General features: G+C 44.8%; 1 protein-coding gene across 4 annotated transcripts in view; it reads left to right on the top strand.

Annotated features, from left to right (window-relative positions):
• Positions 1–11,647: 11,647 nt before the first annotated feature.
• The window catches only part of XPNPEP1 (X-prolyl aminopeptidase 1), a 29,860-nt gene continuing 15,690 nt past the window's right edge, over positions 11,648–25,817 (top strand). Inside the window, exons 1-8 of one of the 4 annotated variants that reach the window (XM_085228995.1) lie at positions 11,648–11,791; positions 12,224–12,312; positions 14,827–14,957; positions 20,397–20,460; positions 22,043–22,147; positions 22,410–22,502; positions 23,413–23,556; positions 23,935–24,030. In XM_085228995.1, coding sequence (XP_085085121.1) covers positions 14,841–14,957; positions 20,397–20,460; positions 22,043–22,147; positions 22,410–22,502; positions 23,413–23,556; positions 23,935–24,030 — 619 coding nt within the window. In that variant the 5' untranslated portion in view covers positions 11,648–11,791; positions 12,224–12,312; positions 14,827–14,840. Of the gene's footprint in view, positions 11,792–11,821; positions 12,313–14,826; positions 14,958–20,396; positions 20,461–22,042; positions 22,148–22,409; positions 22,503–23,412; positions 23,557–23,934; positions 24,031–25,817 lie in introns of those variants that run through there. The other 3 variants (XM_019617810.2, XM_085228996.1, XM_003208150.5) reach the window with 3 other exon arrangements.

Genomic DNA, 25,817 nt, shown 5'->3' with positions numbered 1-25,817 from the left:
TGGGGCAGTGTCCCTCCTCCCATAGCAAACTGTGGTGGCCAGCAGCAAGGGCAGCTGTGCTGGGGTCCCTTAGGTTGGAAAGAGAGAGAGCTGCTGCCTTTATGCTGTCACTTAGGATGACTGTTGGCTGGAAACATCGCTACAGTTTCTTCCCATGCCTCCCCCACTCCCCAGTGGCCAGGTTTCCTTCTGGTCTTCTGGAGAGGGCTGTGAGAATATATACATTAAAGACAGACGGGCAGTGAAATGCTGCGGGATAGCTGGGGTTATGAGAGTATTATAAAGGAATACTCTGTACTTTTTCCTGAATCGAACCCCAAGTGTTTCCTGTCAGACCTCAGCACAATGGGACTCAAGTGTCCAGTTCATTACATTCACATTTCCTCCAAAGCGCAGCCTCTTTCCTTTAAATGCAGAGGACAGGAAGGAATGCTCTCTGCCTCCTACTTGTGTCTCTCCACTGACTTTGTCTCGTTGGAAAGGGGCTTTGAGGCATTCAGCATTCACTGCCATCAGTTGGTTGCCTCCCTTCAATCCATACTGCCTTGGGATCTGAGAGGTATAAATATGGAAGGATCCTGCTGAAATCAAAGAGAGCTTCACTGGGAGAACATTGGCAAGAATGAAGCAAAATGAGATCCGTAGGGAATAAAATGCTAGTGCTGGGGGGAAAAAAATCAAGATTCACAGCACCAGTCCAGAAGAATAGTAGCTGATATCATATTAAAAAAAAACATAGTTCTCATTTCCTCCTTATCGCTGTAGGACAGGAAAGAACATCCTGCTCTTTTAATATGAGCAAAATACAAGTTATTTTTGGAAGAAAAAAATCATGCTCAGAGCACATTTTTCAAAAGACATCTCTAATCTGTGATTCTGATGATGCACGTGGAGCAAAGCACATCCTTCTGCATCCAGAAACCCAGCTGTATCACCTCAGCACCATCTGCACTCAGGTGTCTGTTGGTTGAACAGGGGTTGCAGTGCTGTGCCCAGAAGCCACCTCCAAGGGGTGATGGGGGCAATGGTGGAGAGCTCAGCTCAGGTATTGGGTCATTCATGGTGAGCTCTACAGGGGGCTTCTGTGATGGATTCCAGGCCAGGCTTCCACTTCTTTGTTATCTCCAAATGTAGGACAAAGCTCACACCCTCAGTCTTTCTGCACTGGACTTCTTGTGCTAAGCACTGACCGACAGAGTTGTGTGTGCTCTCATCTCCTGGACTGAAGTTTGGAAGTTTAGAGCATAAAGTCGAACTCAGGGCCTTTGGAGTGGGCCATTGCTTATTTTGTTTGATGGATTGCTTGAAAAGACATCACAGAGATGAAATCAGACTCAGATTTGTTAATGTGAATAAACAATTTATGAATTATGTTCAATTCTGATTCTGTGTAGGTGGCTGTTAATCCCAATGTCTCTTTTGAAGTAAGTAAGAGTGAAGAATATATGTTAGCACCATCTCTAATGATAAGGATAAACAAATTGTTAATCATTTATCAGTGCCAGATTAACAGACTCCAAATGTACTATAAAAAGAGCTCTAGTTTCACTTCAAAAATCATTAATTGAGTGTAAGATTTTAGCTCCTCTCCACGTGAAGGGCCCCAAATACCTAAGCAGGCTCTGGGGAATGACCTCATCTATAGTTTCTGAGCATGTTCCTGGGGATACTAATGCTAGGAACAGACTGCTTGTCAGTGATGAAACCCTGGGGTGCACAGCAGGCGTGTCCATGGGACAGCCCAGACCCCAGTGGGCAGCATAGGTCAGCAGCAGACCAGTCGAGCATCCTGGCACTCGCCCATGATGTGCTGCAGCCCCTGAGAGCACACTGAAAAAATCCATCCGGAGCTATTCCTATGAAGTCAGTGGATTACTCATGCACTTAAAGCAGTGATTTCCCTAGCGGGACAAATTGTGTTCCACGGTTTTCATCCGCAAGGACGTGAGGTTGTTTCTGCTGAGCGTCTCAGCTTGTTCTCAGACAGGAAGCGGAGCGGGGCAGCGCGGACCCACAGTCAGCTCTGTGCAAACAGGCGGTGGAAACTCCCAACAAATCCACCACAGAGGTATGTGGATGGTTGCGAGGGGAAAACCCGCGCTTGTCTTTGCCCGGCAAATCCGGATAATTTTGCAGAACGTGTTTTAACCAGCTCCACGTCTGGCTCGTTCCCTGCTGCTGGCCCACAGTGAACTGCAACGTCAGGGGTTTTGACCGGGGTGCCTGAACTCTCTGGGACTCTGCAGGGAAAGACAAATGGATCTGTACAGCAGGCTTGCATGTCACCGCCGTTCCCCTAAGGGAGATAAGGCATCTGCAGGGGAGGAAAAGCACAAATCCCCCTTAACAACAGTAATAAATAATTCTATGTACAATCACTTATGTACTAGAGAATAACATACAGTCACTTATACGCTAGAAAATAGAGCACAGATCCATTATCTAAGAGAGGTACTAAATCTGTGTAAATGTACAGCAGAAGAGGAAACTCAAACCACCGTGCGGAAAACAGACCTTGGATTGTCTCAAGATAGATGGTGGAAAGACACCAAACATCAACAGAGTTCCCCAGAGTGGGAGATACATCAGTGCAAATTGAGTATCTGGTCCCCTGGAGTTCTGCAAATCATCAAAAAAGACATTAATGTCATTAGTAAAAGCAACAAACGTGCCTATACTTATTACTTATTTGTAATAAGATTTGGCTAATGTATAATTAGCAGGCTTCAGAAGTCTTAAATGACCTCTGAGATTAGTTTCTCTGTCACATTGAAGTTCACCAGAAAATTCCCATTGTTTCAATGGAGCTGCAGCTTCCCTGTCAGCTCCTACACCCTCTTCTGGACTGACATTAGCATATGCAAAACATCACATAAATCCATGAGAACTGTGTGTATATATACATAAACATGCATCAATTTTGTTTGATTATTTACTGTATGAGGATAGTCTTTGATCAGGAGATTTCCCAAGAGGCAATAGCACTCTTCTGCCAAGCAGGACAGAGAGCTATGCTACGGATTTGTGATGTGTACACACAGGATTACCCATCAGCTGGCTTGAACACATCCAGTTGTGCATGGCTGATGGAGCTGGCTCACTGTCCTTGTGCTGTAATGCTTTTGTCCACATTTGAGCACATCTGTAATATTATTTAAACACAAGCCTAACTAGGGATGCACACATCCCAAGAGATGGTGCATTGGGATGGGCACATCCTCGTGGACCTGCTGGACTGGCTTCCTGACTTGGATCCTCAGCTCAGAAAGATGAATTGAGTGACACCAAAAGGCTCTGTACAAGACTGCAGTTTGAGTTACTGCTCCTCAGAAGGCTCTCAGGATTTCAGTCTTTGGTAGGCTTGGATGTGCTTGTTGGGAAAACAGTACCTGAAAGTTCAGATGATACTAAAGCAGATGAGGATGGTAGTGCTGGAGCTGGCCTTCTGTCAAACCCTCTACATCCTCATCCAGCATCCTGCCTGATGTTCAGCTGTGAAACCAGCTCCAGATCTGCAGCTCTGCTCTGTGTTCTACAAGCTTGAGTCTTTTCAAAGCTGTTGAATGCATGCACAAGAACTATCTGTTTCACTTCCTTTGCACCACCAGAGGTGTGATTAGGCTGGTCTGGCACCAAGAGAATGAGGTTGGGGGCTTTCTGAGCACCAGATGATGCCTTCACCCTCCGGGAGTGCCTTGGCTGCCTGGGGCTGGGGGTGCAGCTACTGTGCAGAAGGCTTGGTCTTGGTCACCTTTGTGCCATGCTCTGGAGCTAGAGGAGCTCAGGGCAGCTTCAACTGCTCTGCTTGTCTTAGAAACTGTTCAAATAACATTTTTTCCAGTTTGGAGTTGATGCAGAATTTGTTTCATGATCCATCTTCTGTTGCTGGCAGCAGAGTTGTGCCTCTGATGCTGTCAGAAAGCTACTCCTGCTCCACAGGACGTGCAGCTGGGACATTGCCTCCCCATTCTGGGGACAGCGCTGGGGCAGCTGCAGGCTGGGCCTGGGGGGGAATCCTCCCCGTCCTTTGAGAGAACAATGTGGTCCCTTCACTGATGATGTTGTTATCAGCAGTTCAAAACAAGATAGCAAAAATACTTTCCATGCTGTGCAACTGGCTTCCTAGATCCAGCTACAGAAATGATGCTGGTGTTGTCAAGGGTTATCGGTGAAATTTCTAATGCTAATGAAAAGATAACACAGTGTTAAAAAAAAAAAAAGGGTAGATTCTTGAAGTGAGATTGTATTTCTGTCTCTGCTGTAAACTTTGTGTATGAACACAAGCAGGTTTTCAAGAGGAAACGCTTTCACTGAATTTGCATCTTCAAGCAAATAAGGCCAAGCTTTCAGATGTAGGAATTTCCTTTCAAATCGGAATGCAGCAGGTATTGCCATAATTCACAACCTGGGTGTTCTTTTTCCCAAGCCCAGACTAAAGTGTCCTGAACCTCTGATGACTCCAGTTGGATCTGACACTGTATTTCTGCTGCAAAGTCTGCTGCCTGGCAGGCAGCACCAGCTGTGCTTGCAGAACTCTGTGTGGATCTTGCATTTCTCTCAGACAAAGTCAAACTGTTGATTCGAGACTGATGAACTGCTGTGAATACTCTGCTTTATCAGAGGAAATAGTTGGAGGCTGAAGTCTTGGTCCCTGACAAGTCTTTGCGAGGATATTAGCATGTCTTGCCAAGATCTAGTAATTCCCTCGCAGCCAATGCAACATTCCTCAGAGGCCATAAGGCAAGATGGGAAAGGGGATCATGTGGCTCTGTATAGGCTTAGTTAGCTACTACCCAGAAACAGATACATCTGATGGAACAAAACCCACCGCACGTTGGTGGATCCATTAGAAGCATCTCTCTTCCAAATGTCTAGTCTAAGAAAGAACAGGATGTATTTCTGAATGCTGACCATACAATTTGATATACTGAGCAAAACAAACAGTGTGGAAGTCAGGGTATAATAAAAGGGAATTGGGGAAGAGGGTGTATTGAACAGCTATTACTAGCTTTTGTTTACCCGCTCTCTGGTGAGACCAGAGTGTCAAGAGAAGAAAAACAGAGAAATACTAAACCTGATCCCTGTATGTAACAGTTCATGCAAAACTCTGCCTTCTGGGGGCTCCCTATGGTAGGTTAAACCTGACTTTCAAAAGATGAGCAGCGGGTTTTCAATTATGGCATTGAGAACTCCGCAGTGGGGATTACAAGAGGATGATCCAGTGAAATGTGCCCTTTGAGACTTACTTTTAATTCAGCCAGAGGATGAGCCCTCAGACTGGTACTTTTGCAAGCATCCAGGTCTGCACAGAGCAGGGCAGCACAGACATGATGCAGCAGGCACCAGCAGTGGAACTGGGGCTACTGGTGTATTTCCATGGCTGTGCTCATGCTAAAATATGGTGTGCTTGGTTAGCTGTGAAGACAGCCTTGCTGCATGCTGATTTGGGTATCTTTGTGCCACGCAACATTGCCAGGCTGTTTCTCCAGCCTGAAGGGCAATGGGAATTGTACCAGCAGCTTCGGAGAAAACAGGCTAGCAGGGAGGGCTTTGCATCTCCTACGCTAAGGATCTTTATTTGGTTCAGCACTTATTATTCTGACAGTTGTCTCATTTATTCACTTTTTACATCAAAATCCATTCCTTCAAAGCTTATGTTAAGCCTTAAGCTTCAGCATGTGCTAATAGTATTAATCACTCTGGAAATACCTCTGTCTTCTCCACTATCTGTAGCTATCTTGATAATACTGCCTTGGCTCAATGTTTTGTCCCAGCTCTCCGGGAGTGGCTCTTGAGTGACTAAACAGATGCACAGCAAAGGAGATAAAAGAAAGTTGCAGGAGTGCTCTTTGGTTGTACCCCCATGTTTCAGAGTGTGTGCCAAGGCACTCTTAGCTGCAGCATGGTTCAGCCCTGGATTCTTCCAAATTTCCTCTATACATTCCATCTGTTGTGGAGGAGACATCACACAGCACACCCAGGGTGGCAAAGACAGACCAGACACCTTCCACAAAGGGTCCTACCATCACTGGCATCAAGGGCAGATGAGATCTGTGGACAGGAGAGCCAGCTCTTGGAACCAGTTTGGGATCCTGCAGATCAAGTTAAGCATCCTGCCCATATGGTTTTGTCTTTTTATTAGCCAGGTTTCTGTATATGCCATTTCAGAAAAATGGAAGATATTCTGGATGGCTTTGAAACCTTCTCTTGGATATATTAAGAAGTAACATTATGTGTGGAATCACCAGCAGAGAAATTCAGCTAGGACTAAAAATAGTTTTCTTTTGCCTTCTTGTTCAAAAAAATGCTAGTGTCCAGTTTTGTGATTTTTATGTTTCTTTTATACAATGGACAGTCTTAAAGTAAAAACATGCTGCTCTTGGGCAGCATCTTATTTCTCTTCACAATTGGCTGAACCAGGTTTTCTGTTGTTTCTGATCACAGAATATCTCACTGCTAGCTACAGCAACTGTGGAAAAGTACTGGTAACAGCAGAAAGGTTGCAAGTACAGCATGTTAGCTTATTGGAATATAACTTAACTGCTGAAAAACAAACGATGGTTACAAGCACATGACCAGTCACTTTGTGCTTCTTGGCCCATGGCTTAAGAATTGCAAATAAGTTGAAAAATGTTCACAGTTAATTAAAATCTTTACTGTGGTAGAGGTCAGCAGAGATGGCACTGCCCACAATTGCACACAGAAAACTTTCAGCACACTTGACAAATCACTTCCCATATCTTATTTTCCCATTTTTAGATAGGACAAAATGCTTGCAGACCTTTTCCACAACTCACAGCAGGTTCCAGGAGAATAAATTCCACCATGGGACATTTGGTAGACTCAGGAATACTATGGATGTATTACTGTTGTACTGCAAGTTGCACATGCTGAAATAGTCCTTGAGGTGGAAAAGATAAGGTTATTTTTAACCATTGGTAGTACATGAAAATGTAAAATGCACGGCATGGTATGTAGGTAGGATTGGATCAGAATACTCATTTCTTCTGCACTGATCATCTATTTTGACTCTTTGGGGTAGTAGTCTTCCTTCAGCTCAGAGCACACTGTCGTTGTTTATGTTAACATTAGCATATGATTATAGCTAGGAAAGACTAATCAACTTGCAGCCCAGCTCTTTTCTAGTGAATGTTTTGCCATGAAGCATGCTTAAGAAGTCTGGAAATGAGCATAAAATTGAAATGAGCTACTTCATGCCTTCTACTACTGCAGGAACAATAGCCATGTCCCAGAACAAATTTATTGAGAAAACCATTTTTGCTGTCAACAATGGGAAAAAGTCCAAATTCCCATTCAAGCTCAAGCACAGTTGCTCAAGTTAAACAAACATTAAAAAATAGTATTTTGTGATTATTTTTACTTCCTCCAAAAAAATGCAGTACATATTTTCATTGCAGGCTAAGATGTCCTTGTCAGATGCAACACTTAGCATTACCTGTTGCTGATGCTTTTCCTTGGGCTCCTTCCCCCTATCCCTGCATGCCCCTTGTCCTCGTTCTGTGGCTGTGCTGCTGGAGTCACCACTACTTTTAAAAGTTCCCTTTGAACCAGACGGATCCTGCTGGCATGAGCTGTCGGCAGCCGTCATTTCTCCAAGCTCTTGCCTTATGTTGCATTGCCTTGGCAACAAGATTTGGCAGCAGCCTTGAACTTGTCTGGGTCTGCTGCAACGCGCCGAGTCGTACTGGCACCTCGTGTTGCTATAACAACTGCTAACAATAAAACTCATCTCTCACCTTAAAACAGGAACTTTTACACTGTGTTTCCTGGCAGATCTGCAGCTAGATTTTGGGAATCCTGGCTGTGTTGCCTCTCCTTCATCTTCCTTTTTGCATATGACAATAGAAGAGTGAGTACACTGCTCTCCTTCTAGAAAAACATATATAGAAGGATAGAATATGGACTCTGGCATGGAGGGACAGGTTCTCACGACACACATGTCACACATGAGGCTTTCAGAGCCAGAGGGGCCCTGTAATGAATGAGGAGCACTTTTAACCTTTGGAAATGCACAGCAAAGATGTAATCGAGGCAGTGCAGCCATAGGCTGGGTGGAAGTTTCCCACTGCCCTAACTCACCTCCTTCCTGCACTTCCACTCACGAGGACGGTGTGAAGCATTCATCCTTTTCCTGTACGTCATAGCGACGTGTGTCTCGTGCAGACTGTCTGTCACCCTCACTTTTTCATAACACGGGTCATCTTTCTTCAAAGGGGCAGAATCCATAAGCCAACAGTTGAACAATGGGAAAGCTTGTTTAGGAACAACCAGAACTGTTTATGGCTTTTTTCCCCAGCCTCTGCTGCTCGGCTCTTTTGAAGGAGCCACAGTGTGAAACAGCCTCTGGCAGGAAAAGAGGTGGCCCACATAGGACAGAAGAGGCCATCCCCCAGTGTTATAAGCAAAGCTAAAACTTCCCTGTAGCTTTCAGATGAGTGATCTTAGCCTGGTGTCTCACAGGGCTTTTTGGGACAGGAGTAATGTCCACTCAAGCCATGCTTCTGTCCTTTTGGTCCTGAAGTTCCACAGCTGAAGTACCACACCTGGGTTCCTGGATGATCCCAAACTGCCAATGGAGGTGGGCTGTGGATCGTCCTGCCTTGGGCATGGGAGTTCAAGTGCCAGGCACCCCACTAAAGCCCTCAAACAGACTCTCAGTTTCGTGTATAGCAGGCAGGGCACTTGTCTGTGCCCAGGTGTGAAATACTGATCACAAGATCGACATAGTTAAGCTTCAAAGTCTCTACTTGGGACACATGAAGCATATTTAATCTTTTCCACTTTGTCCTATTATCTGGCACAGACGGTAACCCAATACTTTGTGTCTGGACTCCTGCACCCGCTGGAATAAACACGTGTTTCTTGTGCTGTGATTCATTTAATACATTGCATAGTATGGTATTCCAATATGCTCAGACCTGAGGGGGATTTCTGCAGGTGAGTGGGTCTCGCTTGTAGAGGCTGTGACTTCAGGTAGAAGCCAAGGATTGTAAAATGTGGTCCTCGTATATATCTATGAATGAATCTTCTGTACTGCACATGTTAACTGCAAACAAAATCCACATCTGGTTTGTCACTTTCAATGCCATATGCATTCTGAAGTCCTGATAATGCAGAATTAAACACATGCCTGATAAGTAACTGGTTTCCTAATGAAATGAGGCTTAATAGGCCATGTGCTTTGTCCATCTGTCTGCCCATCACCACTTTGCAGAGGCTTTGGACCCTTCACTGATGGCAGGATGAAAAGAAGAGAGAGAGCCAGGTCAGTGCTGCCAGAGGAGGTGAGTGCTGCCCCCAGACTTGCCTGTTTTAGGGCTGAGCCATAGCTATAAAGGCATCTGGCTTCACTGGCATTTTTATCTGGAGAGATAAGAAAGCTTGTATGATAACAGTGCTTTCCGTTGCCAAGCCAAAACATAGGCATGCATGTCACTGAACCCTGGTAATGTTTGTGCTGACAAAACCTCATGCTACAAATTTCTTATTGCTGTCTCTCCTGCATAGCACCCTGCATGGGCAGTCTGTGGGGAGCTGCCTTGTTCCACTTTCACCTTCCCAGACCCACTGAGGTGCACCAAGAGCCAAAGGTGACTGATGTCATTAAAAAGCTCTGGGCTTGCTTGTGGAAATGGGCCATCTCAGAAGATTAGATTGCAAAACAGGAGTCTCAATTTCATCTGTGCCCAACAAGAGGAGGAGAAGGAAAGAAACACTACAGCTGTAATAAAGGTATCATGGGTATAGGAGGGCTGATAAGATAATGGGAGTTCTTTTAAGGTTTATTTCCTGGCCTTGATCTCTTGATATGGATCAAGATTACAACAGAGTTAATGGCTCTGTCACGTGGTAATTGGTCTCAGGCAATTTTGGTTGCTACTTGCCAGACTGCCCTCTCTCTCTCTTTCTCATATGCAATCTGATGCAATATAGCATTGTAGGAACATAAAAGATATCTCAATTAGAACAATTTAATTAAAAGCTAGGTATTTTGAACAGTTTTCGTAAAACACCTTTGCAACAGAAGTTGCACCATTTAACTGAGATTCAACAGCTGCTTAGAAAGGGCAGTGTCATCTCTTTAATCATTTCAGATTATATATCACTCACAGTACTGCTTGATAAATGAATTATTAAAATATTTTACATTATCTACATTGGAAAGCTCATTAGAAGCTTCCCAGAGACCCATAACGCCCAGGAAATAAGCATCAAACATTTGGGCTTAACAGGAAAGCTCATTTCACTTTCTCTTATTTAACTTACTAGTCATTTACTATTCAAGTGAAATGAGCAGTACTGCCAAGAGTCCTCTGCTGACTCTTTCAGCCTAGGGATCAGCCTCTGCAGGGCTTCATCTCAGTGCACCCTGGGCCTCCACTGTGCTCATCCACAGGCTTGACGCTGGTCCTGCTGGGTCAGGTCACTGGTTGAACCAGGATGCTGAACACCCAGTGGTTTCCATTACCTGATGAGGGCATCTCACCAGGATGAAGTAAAGCTGGGACATTAACTTGGACCGAGGAGCCTGGAGCTCTCTCAGTCTGCTGGATGAAATAAGGGCTCTAGCACTGGGAACTCAAGAGTTTAGGTCTTCTTGCTGCCTCAGTCTGCACTCTAGGGCAGAAAATGCAGTAATGCCACATTACTTTTGTACATCTTCCACCTGTCAAATGGGCTGCCTGCTGCAGAGGACTTGTCACTAGCTTAATCAGATGTCTGCAAAATGTTTTTTGACCCCTATACGTCTGTTCTTACAAGATGATCATCTTCTGCAATGAAGTTCCTACACAGAATGCTTATCAGCTTGCCATCATTAATTTTACCAGGAAGGGAAAGAAATTAGCCTGAATTTTAATGTTCAGCGAGCCCTTAGAAGTCACCTTTGGGTACTGAAGCTTTCACAGCATATCTTAAGGGGCATAATGGCAACTAAATAGCTCTCACAGATGTCAATATCTACCTTCTGTTTTCTGATTTCTTTTGCACAGTCTGGGGAGATGGGAATCGTAGAACCACAGAATGCAGAGTGCTTTCTTTTTAACCTTTATTAAATCAAGATCTTAATCAGAAGACAGCCAGAAGAAGAGTGGCCAAATTTTGTCACCAACACAAAGCAGCAAGATGCTTTTAGCAGCGAGTTACTTCATTTTAAACTACAAGGAGACATCAATATCACATCAATGCTCTGTGCGCAGTGGTGCTTGTTATTTCTGCCCTGAGCCGGGACCAAAGCAGAGAGAAATCAATGGAGCATGCACTCTTTGCTCCCTGCTCTCCCCGGGGCTGCAGTGAGGGGGAGGTCGGCCTCTCCTCCCGGATAGGACATGAGAGAACGACCTCAGGTTGCTGCAGGGTAGGCGTGAGGAACAACTTATTCTCCAAAATGGTGATGCACGGGAACAGGCTGCCCGCAGGGGCGGTGGAATGGCTGCGCCCGGAGGCGCTCAGGAAAAGGGCAGCGGATACAGGTTAGTGAGCGTGGCTGGGGATGGGCTGACACTTCTGCCGCCGCGTTCCGGCGTGCGTCCAAGACACGGAGCGGATCAGCACATTCTGCACGGCAGCAGGACCCGCCACGAGCACTACGGCACAAGCAGGAAGCAGCTCTGCCGGCACAGAGCTGCCGCGAGGACGGAGCCGCACTGCGCAGCCGCGCGCCCTGTTCCGTGCCGTGACCCGGCGCTCCCGTGACGTCATCGGCGGCGGCCCGCGGCGGCGCACGTGGGCGCTGACGTCGCGGCGGGGCTGGCGGGCGGGACGGCGGCAGGTGAGGGCGAGGGGGGCGGCCGGGCCCGGCATGAGCGGGGCGGCGGGAGGCAGGAGGGGCTTGGGCGGGCCGGAGCACGGCGCGGCCCCCTTAACCGCGCTCGCCGGGCCTCGTCTGTCAGCCGCGGCCTGTGGAGGCAGGGCGCGGGTCCCGCATCTCTGCTTGGAGCCGGCCTGTGCCCCGGGGGCTGGTTGGTGTGTAGTACATAGGTCGTGTACCACGGCCTGCTGCATTGCTGCTGTTCGGCCTTAGCGTTCTCCTCCGTAAAACGAGGAGCGGTCTCTCGGAGCGGTTGCAGAAACAAACCGGTGTAAAAACACAGAGGATTTAATCACGAAGGGCAGCGCGTTTTCGGCTCGGTGCCGGGGATGAGAGCGCTTTATGGGGGGCGAAGGTTGTGCTGCGTTTCACTTCTGCCCTTTGCTTTCTCAGGCACGTTTCTAAGGCCGAGCAAATTACCGAATGGTGTTTGGTGTGAGGGGAGGCGAGAGGAGTCCGGACGTGGGGAGCAGCGTGGGCAGGTAACAGGGTGGTCTGGTACCTTTGGAAAGGTATGGCAGGGAATGAGACAGTGCCCTGCGACCTTAATTTAGCTCTGCTTGGTTTTAGCTGCTGAAATGGTTAAATAATGGTAGAGAAGCTATGTTAACTTCAAGCAGAGCAATAATTATGGCTATGAGAGGAAAGACCACTTGCTAAATTTTATAGGAGGACCAGAGTGAGTGACAAGCAAAGATCTCAGGGAAAATAGCTTTTTAGTATGGTTTTCATTGCTGATCTAGGTTAGTTGTGTTTTAGCATTGCAAGTGAATCTTTCAACAGCAAGAATGCTTTTTAATTTTTTTTTTCCTTATTGAGAGAATCCCTTTTACTTGGGAAAATCATGGCTTGTCAGCAAGGGGCTTTGTTAAAAAGCAAAGCCTTCTCATTCCTTGCTATTCAAATGAGACTTTCTGTCTCCTGGGGTCAAAGCACAGGTCTAGAAAGAAAGCTGTGTCCTTGTTGCTCTTTCATCTCTGTGTTTTTTCTCTCTCTGAACATAAATCAACAGCAGAGTTGTAGAATGTTACAGGAACTTGTTACAGAGGACAGACAAAAACCATCACAGTACAGTAAAGAGTAGCTTGCAAACTGCAAAAATAAAATACAAAAATTTGTCTGGGTAATAAATCTGAGCTATAATCTAATCCCAATGAAAGCATTGTGGTCAAGTTATCAATTTGATGCTGTAGAGAATGGTGACTTTTGATCTTTATTTGCTTCTTGTGCTCTGGATTTTGAAACACAGTACCTGTGGTCAGCTGGGTTGTCTCACATATCTGATGTGCTGAGAACCTGTTGTGCTGAGAGGTGTAAATGGTGGACGCAGGTTGAGATCCTTACACCTGAAAGCAGCAGATTTTGATTCAGTTCTTGGCTTGGTCACAGCATTGCTGTGTAGCCTTTGTCAAATCACATTGCCTTTCTGTGGTTCTGTGGAATAGAGGCAGCCTTCCTGTTTAGATGACAAAACATTACGGGGCAGAGACTGTACCTTATTGTGTTTTGGCACAGGACCATAATGTTTCTTAGGGCTTTTGGTAGCTATTGAGGCGTAAATAGAGTAAGAGCATGGGTAAGTAAAAAGTATTTGAGACCTGCATACTGTTTGCTTCTGCCATTTATAATCTGTTTGAGGACATAGCTGTGAAGTGAGTTGTTAAACAAACTGATCAGAATAAAATACTGCCTAGCATGGCATTCATGGAACTTATGAGCTTATTCACCTTGCCCTGGAATGTGGTAGCATTAAAGTTACAAGATCCCAGTCTGTACTTAACAATGAGAAAGAAATGGGTAGAGGACTGGGAAGGGGATTTTTGTTTTCTTAGGCACTGACAGGGAGACGTGAGTGAAGAAAATGGAGACAATCTCTGAAGATGTTCAAGTTACTTAATCTTCATAGACGTTCAGGCCAAGCCTCCTGCACAGCTTGCACATCCTCTGCAGTGAGCAGGTGCCTGCCACTGCAGCCTTCGTGCTTGCCAGCACAGCAGCATGGTTTCCTGCATCTTTCCTGCATCTCTGCGTGATGCTTGCAGCAGGCTTCAGCTACTTGTAATTTTTGGGTAGCAAATGGAGAGGTTGACATTCCTTGCCTCACCAAAGACACATCTATTGCAGAATCACAGCAAGGGGTTGTGATTGACCTGTGTCCTTGTTTTCCTTTCCATCCACCTGTGCCCCATTCCTGCCTGCTGGGTCCCAGCTGAATTCTGTGGGGCTTTTGACAAAGGTCTTTAGAGAAGATTCCTTTAAGCTGCCTTAAGTCCCCTTGCAGTCACTTGTAGGAGCTCAGTGGGCCATTCCTCCTATTACATATGTGTTCCTGCTGTGTGAGCTGGCCTGCAGCCCAGAGGTGAAGGCACCCAGTGAAATTCTTCTGTCCTTGGGAACAGATTTCTTCTGATCCTCAGTCCAGTATGAAATCCTGGGCTATGGTGAAAGTTTTAAAAATGCTTTCTTAACTGGTCCATTTCTGAGTCCCCAAAATGCATGGCCTGCTCTCCCAACAGTGTGTGCTCCTGTGGCATGTCAGTCACAATATTTCTACCCCCAGACTCTAAGTTTCTTCCTGTGTGTGGGGTTACTTCTGATATATGGGGATTTGGGACCTTCAGCATCACATGCTAGGACATTCCTTGGCTGTCACAGGGCTCCTCAAGCTGTTAGGTGTATCTGTGCTGTTAGGGTTCCTGGTGCCATGAAGGGGTGGCATGTGTGTTAAGCTTGGCAAGCCTATCTTTCACCAGATTGTAAAGAGCCTTAACAGGGCAGACCAGGTTTTGACTCACTGGGCTCTGACTGAAGACTCATTTTCAAGGGATGTGAGTGAAGTTGGCAACATAGCAGAAATTCTGTCTGAGAGGGGTGATGCTGGCACTGTTGTCCTCAAAGGGAGTTTCTGGAGTTTTTAGTGGTTATTGCCTTCAGCCCATGTGTGTGAGTGGTCTGAGATGGCTGAAGAAGCTCTGAAATTTTGTGCTTTGTTTTAGTTTCAGGTGGGAAGATGAGTCCAAAAATTACAACAGAACTGCTGAAGCAGTTGCGGCAGGTCATGAAGAGTCCTAGGTATGTCCAGGAGCCTGTACAAGCCTACATAGTGCCCTCCGGAGATGCCCACCAGGTATGGATGCATGAATTATGGGAATGATTTTACTTTTTCTTGCCAGGGATAACAAAAATCATCCTTCATTCACTGACTTTCATGGTTCTAGTGTAACAGCCTGAGTAACTTGAGAACTATTGTGTTGGAAAAGGTTTCTGGAATCTATTCAAGAGACTGAAGTTTTTATGTTCTTGTAACAAATCAGCCTGGATATTCCACCAGCAATTTCTCATCATATTGTCTCCAGGGAGAAAAGAGAGCTTGCCAGAGCACTTGCTGTCCCCATCCTGACTGGTGGAAAGTATGGATTTATGTGAGGAGGAAAAAGCATTATCTGGGCTTTAGTTTCCCCATTAGCACCTCCCAACTAAGACATTCTCTATATCTGGTGGTCGCAGAGCTTTCCCTTTGCTAGATCCAGTTCTTGCTGGAATTTGCTGCTTTATGATAAAGCTCATCAGATCCTATGCAGAGAAGCCTTGGGAGAGGCAGGAAAAAAGAATGTCACAATGACACTTTCCTTTGGAGTCTGGTCTGCATCCGACAGTTCTGTGTGCTAAAGACACGAAGTGTGGCTCAACATGGTAACCCATGGTGGCAGCTGTTTTGTATGCTGCTTCCACTGTTTTTCTTGATTCGTGTGGTCTGTGACATTATTTTTAAGTTAATGACCTGCTTTTTACCTCCCTAGCCTGTTTGTTTGCTAGTCTTACTCACGTCTGTTCTGTTTGGAGACCTAAGAACAGCTAAGGCCTTTTTTCCTGCTCAGCCATTTTCAGGAAACAAAAGACATGAAGCTTTTCTGGCTCACATCCAAAGCTCTCTTTTACCCTAGGGTGTACTAGAGCAAAATGCAACTCAGTCAGAACCTTTGCCCTCGACTTGGCACTGAGGTGTGCTGGGTCCAGACTTGCCTGTGCCCTGGGAGCGTATGTGCAGCATCATGTTTCCTATTATGGAGACCAAACTTGGGCAGGTAGAGGGAAGGCGCTTTGTGCAGCTGCTATTGTCTGCTACATTCCTGCCTCAAGCTGCCTCTGTCCATATATAACTCTGGTTTCATTTCACTAGATGTTAAGTGCTGTCATGTGAGTTGAAGAATGTGACCCTCAGGACTTCTGGGTTTTTCTGTTGCTCTCTTTTTCCTTGACAGAATGCAGTTAAGTAGAGAACCCCGTGTTGCTATTTCCTGCTGGGCAAGTTGATCAGGTTTCTTTGGAGAATGAATCTATCTAAATGGAAATGATTACTAAAAGCTGCTGATTTTGGTGCCTCTTGACTGGCTAGTGCAGGATTCTGTCTGTGAGGTTTGGGAATAGCTGCAGATTTAGGCATAGGTGGAAACCTGGTAATCCCAGAACAGCTTTACTGATTCCAGATATCTTGGGATGAGCTGAGATTTGCAGCTTTTGTGTGTTCTAAGCAAGACTTTGTTTCCTGTATGCAAATAGGAACTTTACAGGCCTGAAGAGTGTGTTCTTAGCCAGCTCTTTTCATGACTCAGAAGACTGTAGGTTAATGATACCTGAGCATGAGCCTTTTCCTCCCTGTAGCCTGAGTTACTTCCTGCCTTTGCCTCTCTCAGCTGTTGTTGATGCTACCCAGGGATCCATATCAACAAAGAGATCAACAAAGGGATTTCCCTCCTGTGGTATTGACACTGGTTTTAGCCCAGGGGAAACATTCCCTTTTTGGTTTCCAATTCCTGAATTGGACTGATGCTACAACTTGCTGACTAACTTTTCTTTGTAACCAGTGTCACTGGAAATGTTTGAGCTTCAGGCTTTTGTGATGCTTTTAATACTGGTTTTCCAGCCAGTGCCAAAAGGCTTAGGCTATATTGCTGCCTGGAGGCTTGCCACCAGCTCTTTCCTCTGGTTTCCATGCTTAGTTGTGTAAGGAGATGAAGGACCTGCAGAGCTTCTCACACACAGCTGGCTCTGTTTCTGGCTTACCCAAGGCTTCTAATACCTTGGGTTTGTGGCTTTTGTAGCCAGCACTTAATCTTGGCTCCTTTGGTTGTTTTTTTTTTTTTTTTTTTTTTTTTTTTTAATTTTGGTGCTGGTATTAAGTTAGAAGAAAGTGTTTCCTTGTAAGTTTGGATGATCCAAAGGCTGTTGAGAAAGAAGAACCAAAAGTGGGCTGAAGTCCGTACAAAAAATCCTGCTTGCTTTTGTGAGTATTGTGCTTGAATTGTCAAAGGAGTGTGAAGGGATGAAATGCCATGCTTTTGGGAATGAGGCACTTATTTTCTTTGTGGCTCTGCTAAGAACACTTGTCTAAGCTTTTGGGGTGTTGCAGTTGTAAATGCAGTATCCATTTTTATGTTGAATTATCCAATTGACATTGAATCTGGAGTCTTCCATGTAAGGATATTCAGAGATTGGAAGAACTTTCTCCTTAGTGGGAGAGAATTATGTTTATATTGAAGCTCGGATTTTGAGCCAGTCACAGCTAACCTGGGTCTGGCTTCCACATCTCGGGTCTTGACTCAGTGAAAACAAATTTGGTCACATCTGGCTGATCTTCCACATCAAGGAGTTACCTGCCCAGCTCAGGTCACTGTGTTTGGATTGGCAGAGATGCAATCTTCTGCTTCTCTAAAACACATGTTATTAGCTGAGGGATCAGCAGAGCTGTAAAGCCAAAGAGGATATGGTTTGTGCACAGGTTGTACTGACCTGTTCCAGATCTTATTGATGCAGTTAGGTTTTTGGCAGTAAATATTGAGGTCTCTCCAAGCACACAGCAGCACGTGTTCTTTAATGGCATTGGTGTGGTAGCACTAAGGCCAGTGAACTGCAGTTTTCATTGCTATTCTTGGTTGACATTAGAATTCCCTGAGCAGAATAAGTTTTTAGATGTTAAGAACAGCCATGCAGACTGGTGATAAGCACTACTCGTTTCTTTGGGTTCTTCCTGGCTTGGTGGAGGGCCTCTTTGATGCAGCCCCCATTCTGTCCGCATGTTTGGGACTGACAGACATGGGGGAGAGCAGCCACAAAAAGCCTGAGAAAGGCCAGGATGAAGGCCATGGGAGCTGCAAGGCAAGCCCTGGGGAAATACCTTGCTATGGCCTGTACTTTGTGTGGCATACACAGGTGTTCCCCTTGTAATTTTAGCTTGTGCAAAGTATGGGCTCATCTTTGCACGGTGGGGGTTGCTGCATGGAACAAAACAGGTGGGAGTGCAGGAATTCAAACTGACAGATAAATGAACCCTCTTCCCCTCCATATCCCCCATAAGCCCTCCTAAACCCCATCCGCTTCATTGTAAACTCTTAAAACTCTCTGGGTTTGTGTGTGAATGAAACAGCATGAGATGTTTCCCATTCAATCAAAGTCTTTAGTTTAAACAACTTTTAGCAGATCTAAAGCTGATTGACAAGCAAACCAACCTGTAATCTCTCTCTGCTGTGTTGGTTAAGAGAAAAGGAAGATAAATCACTGGTCTGTTTTTAGAAATCCTCATGATATGATGCACAGTGGGAAATTTCCAGCGTTTCATGCAGGTGTTGGACCCTTAGAGTTGATACCCCAGCTGAGAAGGAGGAGTTGTAGAGGTCCACAGGGTGAATAGTTGCTAGGAAGGTTTTGAAATGAAAGGTTATTCTCCAGTCCAGCATCACCCTGTTCTGCTGCTGGGAGAGGGATGCATGTGGGAACTGGCAAATGCCAGACTGTCTTCCTGGAACTGCTTTGTCCTCTGCCTACTGATGTCTCCCTTGTTCTTTTGAGGAGGGTTAGTGGTGCACTGGTTGAGTTGCCTCATCACCTAGAGATGCATGGAGGGCATCATCTCAGCCTGAGGGATGTTGTGGCTCTTCTGATCCCAGCAGCTGCTGCGTGTGTATGACAGCCTGTTGGGGGCTTGGGGCTGAACAGGAAGAAGCACAGGGAGTGGGACTGCCACAGAGCTGAAGGCACTTGTAGTTTGATACTGCCCTGTTTCTTTCTTCCTATTAGTAGTGAGATAAAATAGGGGATTTCTTGTGTGTAATCCCAGGGTTCTTGTCGGGCAGTCAAGAGCAAAAACCTACTAAGCAAGACCCTCTTTTGGGCCGTGGGTTTTGCTTTTCTAAGGCTCTGTTTCGGCAGGTTAGTGGAGACTGGTGGTAACTCCTCCTAGGAGAGAAGAGACATGGCAGTTCTGCAGGGTTTTTAACGTTGGGGTGATTGGAGACAAAAATCAAATATTGGCTGCTAGTGATTGAGAAAAACTGCAGTTTGTGCTTCTCAGTTCTGTTCTTTTGAATCCTCTCTTTTCTTTAGGAGAACAGTGAAGAGGAGCAGATTTGAAGGGAATATTATCTAATGAGCAGATGAATTAAAAATAGTTATATCCAGAGACCAAGAAATGCAATATCTATCACAGCAGGAACTAAAACCTCCTGAGAATTGGGCTGTGGTTTCTCAGCTCATTTCCCAAAGTGTTTCTCTCCCCACAGCTGGGGGGAGAGCAGCTTTCCGGGCTCAGGAATCCACTTTGGTTTCAGACCATTTGTAAGGTACAAATCCAGGGGTTTTGCAGTTTGAACGTGAGTTCTGTCAGCCTGGATTAAGCTGATTTGCTGAGTTGTGCTAGTTAATGAACAGGCCTGCTCAGCAGTTCTGACCTCCGAACTTGCCAGAGTGGAATCCCATACAAATGTTGTGTGGCCATTTCAAGGTACGTTTCTGTCACTGGCAGGTATCTGCGCGTTCTCAGACTCCTCGTAATGCTGCCAGTAAAAGTGCCTGCAGAGGTGTGTTTGTGATGGGCTTGGGATGAGGATGGACTAGTAGTCTTTGATTCCCACTCACCCAGGAAGCCTTAGTTTCTGGTGTAGTTGGGGTTTGAGTAGGTAGGGTTAGAAGTGAGAGGTTCGGCATCTTAATTATGAAAGGTCCTAAGGGCTTAAAGTTTTCATAGTTTTATCACCTAGATGTTTTCTTTTTTTTCCCCAGTATCATCATTGTGGAAAACAAAGTCTTAAAGGAATTCTGTTAAATTCTAGTGAGGGGACTTCATTGAAGATAGTGAATTTTGCAGATTTTATGTGCTGATTACTATGGTCTCAAGATCAAGGGATGCTTCTTGTTTCTCTTCCTTTCACATTGCAGCTTCAAAGGCAGCATTTGTTTGTTGCCTAAAGGGGAGGCTGAGTGTGAAGTAAACATCTGCAAACTCTGAAGCACTTCAGTGTTTACAGACATTTATGGGAGAAAAGTGCTGCAGCTTAAAAACCACCAACAAAAAAAATGCACTAAAACCCCCAAACCAGTTGGATGTAAATACAGTATAATCACAGATGATTAAATGTTCCAGTGGAGTAGAGCTCAGGCTTTTTTAACTAATTTCTGTCTGTGTCGCCCTTTAGGAGAAAAAAAAAAAAAAGCTTATCAGAGTATTTTGTCATCAGCTGATTTATTTTTTTCCGTGTTGCTATAAATAATTTCTGCCTCTTTTGTTTTCCAGAGCGAGTACATTGCACCCTGTGATTGCAGACGGGCATTCATCTCTGGCTTTGATGGCTCTGCAGGTACTTTTCCAGAACTTGGGTTCTTGCTAACCTACAGAATTCCCCTGTAAAGAAATAGTCTCATTCATGGCATAGAGGCACAATGGGAAAGGAAACCTATCCAGCTTGTTTGGATGGTCTCCTCTCACTTCAGCATCTGCAGAATAATGTCTTGGCTGCCCACTGGAATTATGTAATATCTGTGCAATAACAAGTTTTCAGAAAATGTTTGACCCCTGAATGAACCTCCCACAAAGTAAAATCCTGTTAACTATGAACTCTATGTTCATTTCTTTTGATGAGAAGGCAGCATGAACAGATTTTTACATTGCCCATTTGGGTTGGGTGAGTAGTAGATGGATTTTAGCTAGCCCTTTTGTTTAAAGAAGGACAGGGCCAAAATGTTGTATTTGGAAACTGAGCGCTGTGGAAAAGTTTACTTATCTTGCTGAGACAGGATGTTTTCTTGGCTCCAGGATAGGTCTGTGTCAAGAGACCTAGTTTTTACCCTAGCTGTACCTTCAGCTATGTTACTTTCTTTGCTTTGTGATTGTTGGAAAGTCGCTTTAATCTGTTGAGGTGTTTTTCCCCCCAGTTGTAAATCGGCTTAGTTAGTACTGCTGCATATGTGTTTGGAGGGTCCGTGTATCAATTCCTATGTACTGCTCAGGGACCTCATTTGGAAGCTTGTAAATTCAGGGCTGCAGGCTGATGCTAATGGATAATCCTATGTTAATTTCATGCCTTCCCTATGGCCTCTCCTTAATCTTTCTCTCTATTTTGGGCCCTTATTATGTACTTGGAAGGTCTGTGTTTCCAGCCTAGCTTGCAGCGAATGAGCGAAGTATTACCCAGGAGTTCACCTTCTAAACTCACTTGATGGAAAACACTTCTGTTTCATATATTTTCATGCTGAAGCATCTTGAAATGGGGTTTCAGAGGGCAGAGGTTAGTAAGAAGACAAAAAATTTTTATTTGGAGACTCTACTCTGCTAATTAGGGCTTCAGTTCCTGTCTGTCTGTCTGCATCCCTCCATCTGGAGTTAGTGAAATAGGACAAATACTGAAACCAGCATAAGTTTATGTTCATTGTTGCAGTTCAACCATCTCTGCTAAAGCTGTAACATTTGGGAAAGGGATACAGCTGACATCTGGAAGTGATACCTACTTCTGCTAGCCTAGTAACACCTTTTTCTTGTGAGTTACCAGAGCACAGCTTCCTCCCTGTAAGAAGATGGGATGGAGTTAGGATGCATGGTATATGTTAGTGTGACAACAGGCAGGTGGAGATCACATTCTCTGTTATAGAAGATTGGGAAAGCCTCATTTACCCAGTTGCACTGGATGATATATGCCTAAGTTGAATGTATCTGAAGCAGTTCATTAGGCTGCATAGCTGCATGCACTGTCTGTGGTAGGATTTTGAAGGTCGTAGTGTAGGGGAAGTGGTGAATGTCTCCACTGAAACTGGACTTCTGAACAGTGAGCCGAGTTGCGTTTAAGGGGAATTTAGGCTTTTTTCAAACATGCTCACTAATGTCCGTGTCTTTTTACAGTGGCTTCTGACCTCTAAATACCCTCATGTTTCTGCCTTCCTGCCTAGGTACTGCCATTGTAACTGAACAGCATGCAGCCATGTGGACAGATGGACGCTACTTCCTGCAGGCAGCAAATCAAATGGATAACAACTGGACACTCATGAAAATGGGTATGTAGGAGGATGGGAACAGAGAACAAGTGCAGGCTGCTTGGGCGCTTTGTCCATGGTACAACATGGGTTGTAGGGGTACCCCATCACGCGAGACATCTTAGATATACTCTCAGATCCTGCTCCTGCCTTAGGATCCTGTGACTCTTCTTGCATACTGATCTAGACATGTATTAGGAGAGATCTGAACTTGACTTTTTGGGTAGTGTGCTGCCTTATTTGAAGTTTTTTCTTTTTTTTTTTTTTTCTTTAATCAATGGAGGTCTGAAAGATACACCAACTCAGGAAGACTGGCTGGTGAGCGTCCTCCCAGAAGGCTCGAAGGTGGGAGTGGACCCTTTCATAATTCCAGCTGGTTGGTTTTACTTCATTTCATAACTGGGCCGGGCTGTTAATTTTACTTTCTTGCTTCTCTGGCTAAGCTGTTCTGTTGCTGCTGATGATATACAGCTTAATTTTGCTGTGTTTCAGCCTAAATGGGGAGGTGGTGAGTTAAACCATTATGCAAAATACGTTGGATTTTGGTTTTAGGCATGTATTGTGAGAGCTTTGCAGCAGTGCATTGACTGCATAACTCTGGATTTACAATGGACTTACAGTGACCTTATCTGCAAAGTAGCATCTCAGTCCATCTCCTTTTCTCTGGGCTTGTCACAGGCACTTCAGCACAAAGAGGCTTGCGTTGGCCAGTATATAAGCCAGAACGCCAAAGCAGAACTCACTCTGCTCCTTCTGCCTGGTGATTCTCAGCATCTCTGCAGTTTTCTCTGTAGGAAACACATTTGTGGAGAGGTGCCAATTGTATCAGATGAACAAGTATTTGTATATTCATGCTTTGGAACATGCAGCCCGGTTGAAAGTTCACTGGGGAGATCTTTCCTTGGTTCAGATGAGCAGAGAATCAGACTCATAGCAGTGTCTCTCATCTAGCTTAGATCTAACATGATTCTGCGCAGGAGTAGAGGAGATGGTCATATTGTTCTCTGAGGTGGCTTCTTATGGTCTTCTGCCTCTCAGCTTGGCAGTTCTTCAGCAGTAGCATGAAACTCCTGGGCTGCAAGATTCTGTATCTGCTTCTGGCTGCATTTGTGAAATTATGATTAAAATAGTTTTTCTTTTGCCTCTTATGGGAAAGGGAGGGAGGGAGGGAAGCCTAGAAAGAAAGGAGACCCAGATTCCCAAACTCACTCCCAGTTAGTGGGACTGTTGTTCAACTGGTCTGCATTCTTTGAAACAAACACTCTTAAGTCTTTTCCCTTTGGTAGACCAGTGGAAGAGGATGTCCAAAGTCTTGAGAAGTGCTGGCCACGATCTTGTGCCTGTCAAAGAAAACTTGATTGATACAATCTGGACAGACCGTCCTCAGCGGCCCTGTAAGCCTCTCATCATGCTAGACCTGAGTTACACAGGTGAGAAACTTTACTCCTGATAGGCGGGGCTATTTTTATTGCCCTGTCTCTTTTTGATTTTTGTCTTACAAAATAGTGAGAAAAACTCTACTGGAATCTAGTATGATCCACTGTAGTTAAGCTGAGAAAGTGGTTGGACTAATGACCCTTTTGTCTTTGAAAGTTCATGTGACCACTTGCTAGAAGCTGGATGACTTCTAAACAAATGTATGGATATCTGGAGAGAGCAAGCTGTTTGAGATAGTTTGTACCAGGTTATGAGGCAGGACTGAAGCAAAACAGCGTGCTTTGAATATCTCCAGAATCCAGCGCATTTGTGTTTCTGTCCTTATCTCCAGTGAAGTTGGTGACTGTAGCCTTTCACATTGTGTTTTGCAGGGGTCAGCTGGAGAGATAAAATCGTAGCCCTTCGTTCAAAAATGGCTGAGAGGAAAGTCCTATGGTTTGTAGTAACAGCTCTGGATGAAGTAGCATGTAAGTCTTTGCATTTTCCTTTTGGTTCTTCCTATTAAATTCCCTCCCTGCCTTAGAAAGGTAGAACCCTGACAGAGTGAGAGGCATTTATGTCAGCCTATGTGTTTGGAAGAGGTTAACTAGGTTGACTTGTATAAGTGTAATTAAGAAATGAGGTCATAAATGATAAATCTGTACATTTGCTCATTGCCTTTTTACACCAGTACAACTCCTGAATACATTTTTGGCCTAGGAAATGTAGCAAATCACCAACTTTGAGTAACAGCCTGGGAGGAGGGAATGTTGTAATATAAGCCTGAGGCAGCCTAAAAACAAACAAAAAAAAACCCCACCAAAACCTGTGAGATTTTCTGACTGTAAAATATCTTCATGCTGCCTCATCCTATTGGAATCTGTTTTCTGTGCTGGGGGCTGTGCTACAAACAAAGCAGTGCAACATGTGGCTTTGTTTACATAAAACAGGGATGGGGTATACAGCATTCACAGTCATCTTTCTAATTCTCACAAATTTTTACATCCATCTCTACCTCTCCAGAATTTAGCAAATGCTTTGGTTAAAGTGAATGTCAGAGGTCAACCTTTGTTTCCAGATCACTTCAGCTCAGGATCCAAGGGTCCTATTAGAAGGTCCCCTCTGTGTTTGAGTCTCCGGGTTACATTGTGGCTTCCAGCCCAATACATAGGAAGGGTGCATGTCCAGAAACAGCAGTGATTCCCCTGTGACTCTTGTTACTGGATTTGTGTATCCTTTGTGCATCCCAGTGTGCAGACTGATGTAGTGGGAACATAGTCCTGGCAGGATGTGTGGTGCTAATGTATGTACTTCATGTCTAATCTGACAAAGTAAAAATAAAAATGGCATGTTCCTAGTTCCAGTACTGCAAACACGAAGTCACTGTCACTAGAAGCCAGCTTGTGGAGGTCTGTGGGCTCTCCTGGATCTGGGACGCTGAGCACAGGGTTTGTTTAATGAAAGAAATACTTATGGGAGTGGTGAATATGACTCCTCTCTGGGGATGCTTGTGTGAGCAGAGATTGTCTGTCCTGTTTTCAGGTGCATCTCCAATTAAATTAATGATAAATTGATGCCCTGAGGTGGTTTCAGATTAAATAACTCCAGCAAAGCTAAGCTTGGTTATGAACCAAGGGTTTTTAAGATGGACCACAGGAGGTCATGAGAGAAACGTACTGCCACGTGCCTCGTTAATTTCTTGTCCTAAGCTGGGGGAGGAATGGAAAGGTCTCTTTAATTTTATTTAATTCAATTTCCTGTATTAAACTCCAGACAACTTTCTGGGGACAAAGAGAGGCCTACAAAGGAGTCTATTGCCTCCTTACTGCATTGGGAATCGACTGAGCAAGGAAGTTTTTACCCTTACAGTAAAGAGTTCTTTGTGGCTCTTTCCTGCTTTAAAGTGACCTACTCCTTCCCTGGGGAGAATCTAACTCTATTTTTACTTTCATGGCAGAATTTGCACAGTTCAATGAATGCAGTCTGGGTTGTGATTTAGGACATGCTTTTTTTTTTTTTTTTTTTTCCCCAGCTGTCCTGCTGTCTGGTCTTATTGCCTTGAGTAACTCATTTCAGCTAATTGGATATCCTGGGGTTTTTATTTGACCCTAAAATCAGAAGTTTGGAGATGCTGAACATCTCCTTCCACTCCTGACTTTGCATGCTGTTGTGAGGAACCTTTGTTGGAAAAGACAAAGATTGCAGTTTGATTCTGAGATGTTGGTAGTCAAAATAAGAGGCCAAGAAAGAGGCATTTCTGGTATCACTTACTGTT

The sequence above is a fragment of the Meleagris gallopavo genome, chromosome 8 (assembly GCF_905368555.1).
Source record: "Meleagris gallopavo chromosome 8, MGAL_WU_HG_1.1, whole genome shotgun sequence".
NCBI lineage: Eukaryota > Metazoa > Chordata > Aves > Galliformes > Phasianidae > Meleagris > Meleagris gallopavo.
This window is presented reverse-complemented; position numbering and strand designations above follow the sequence as displayed.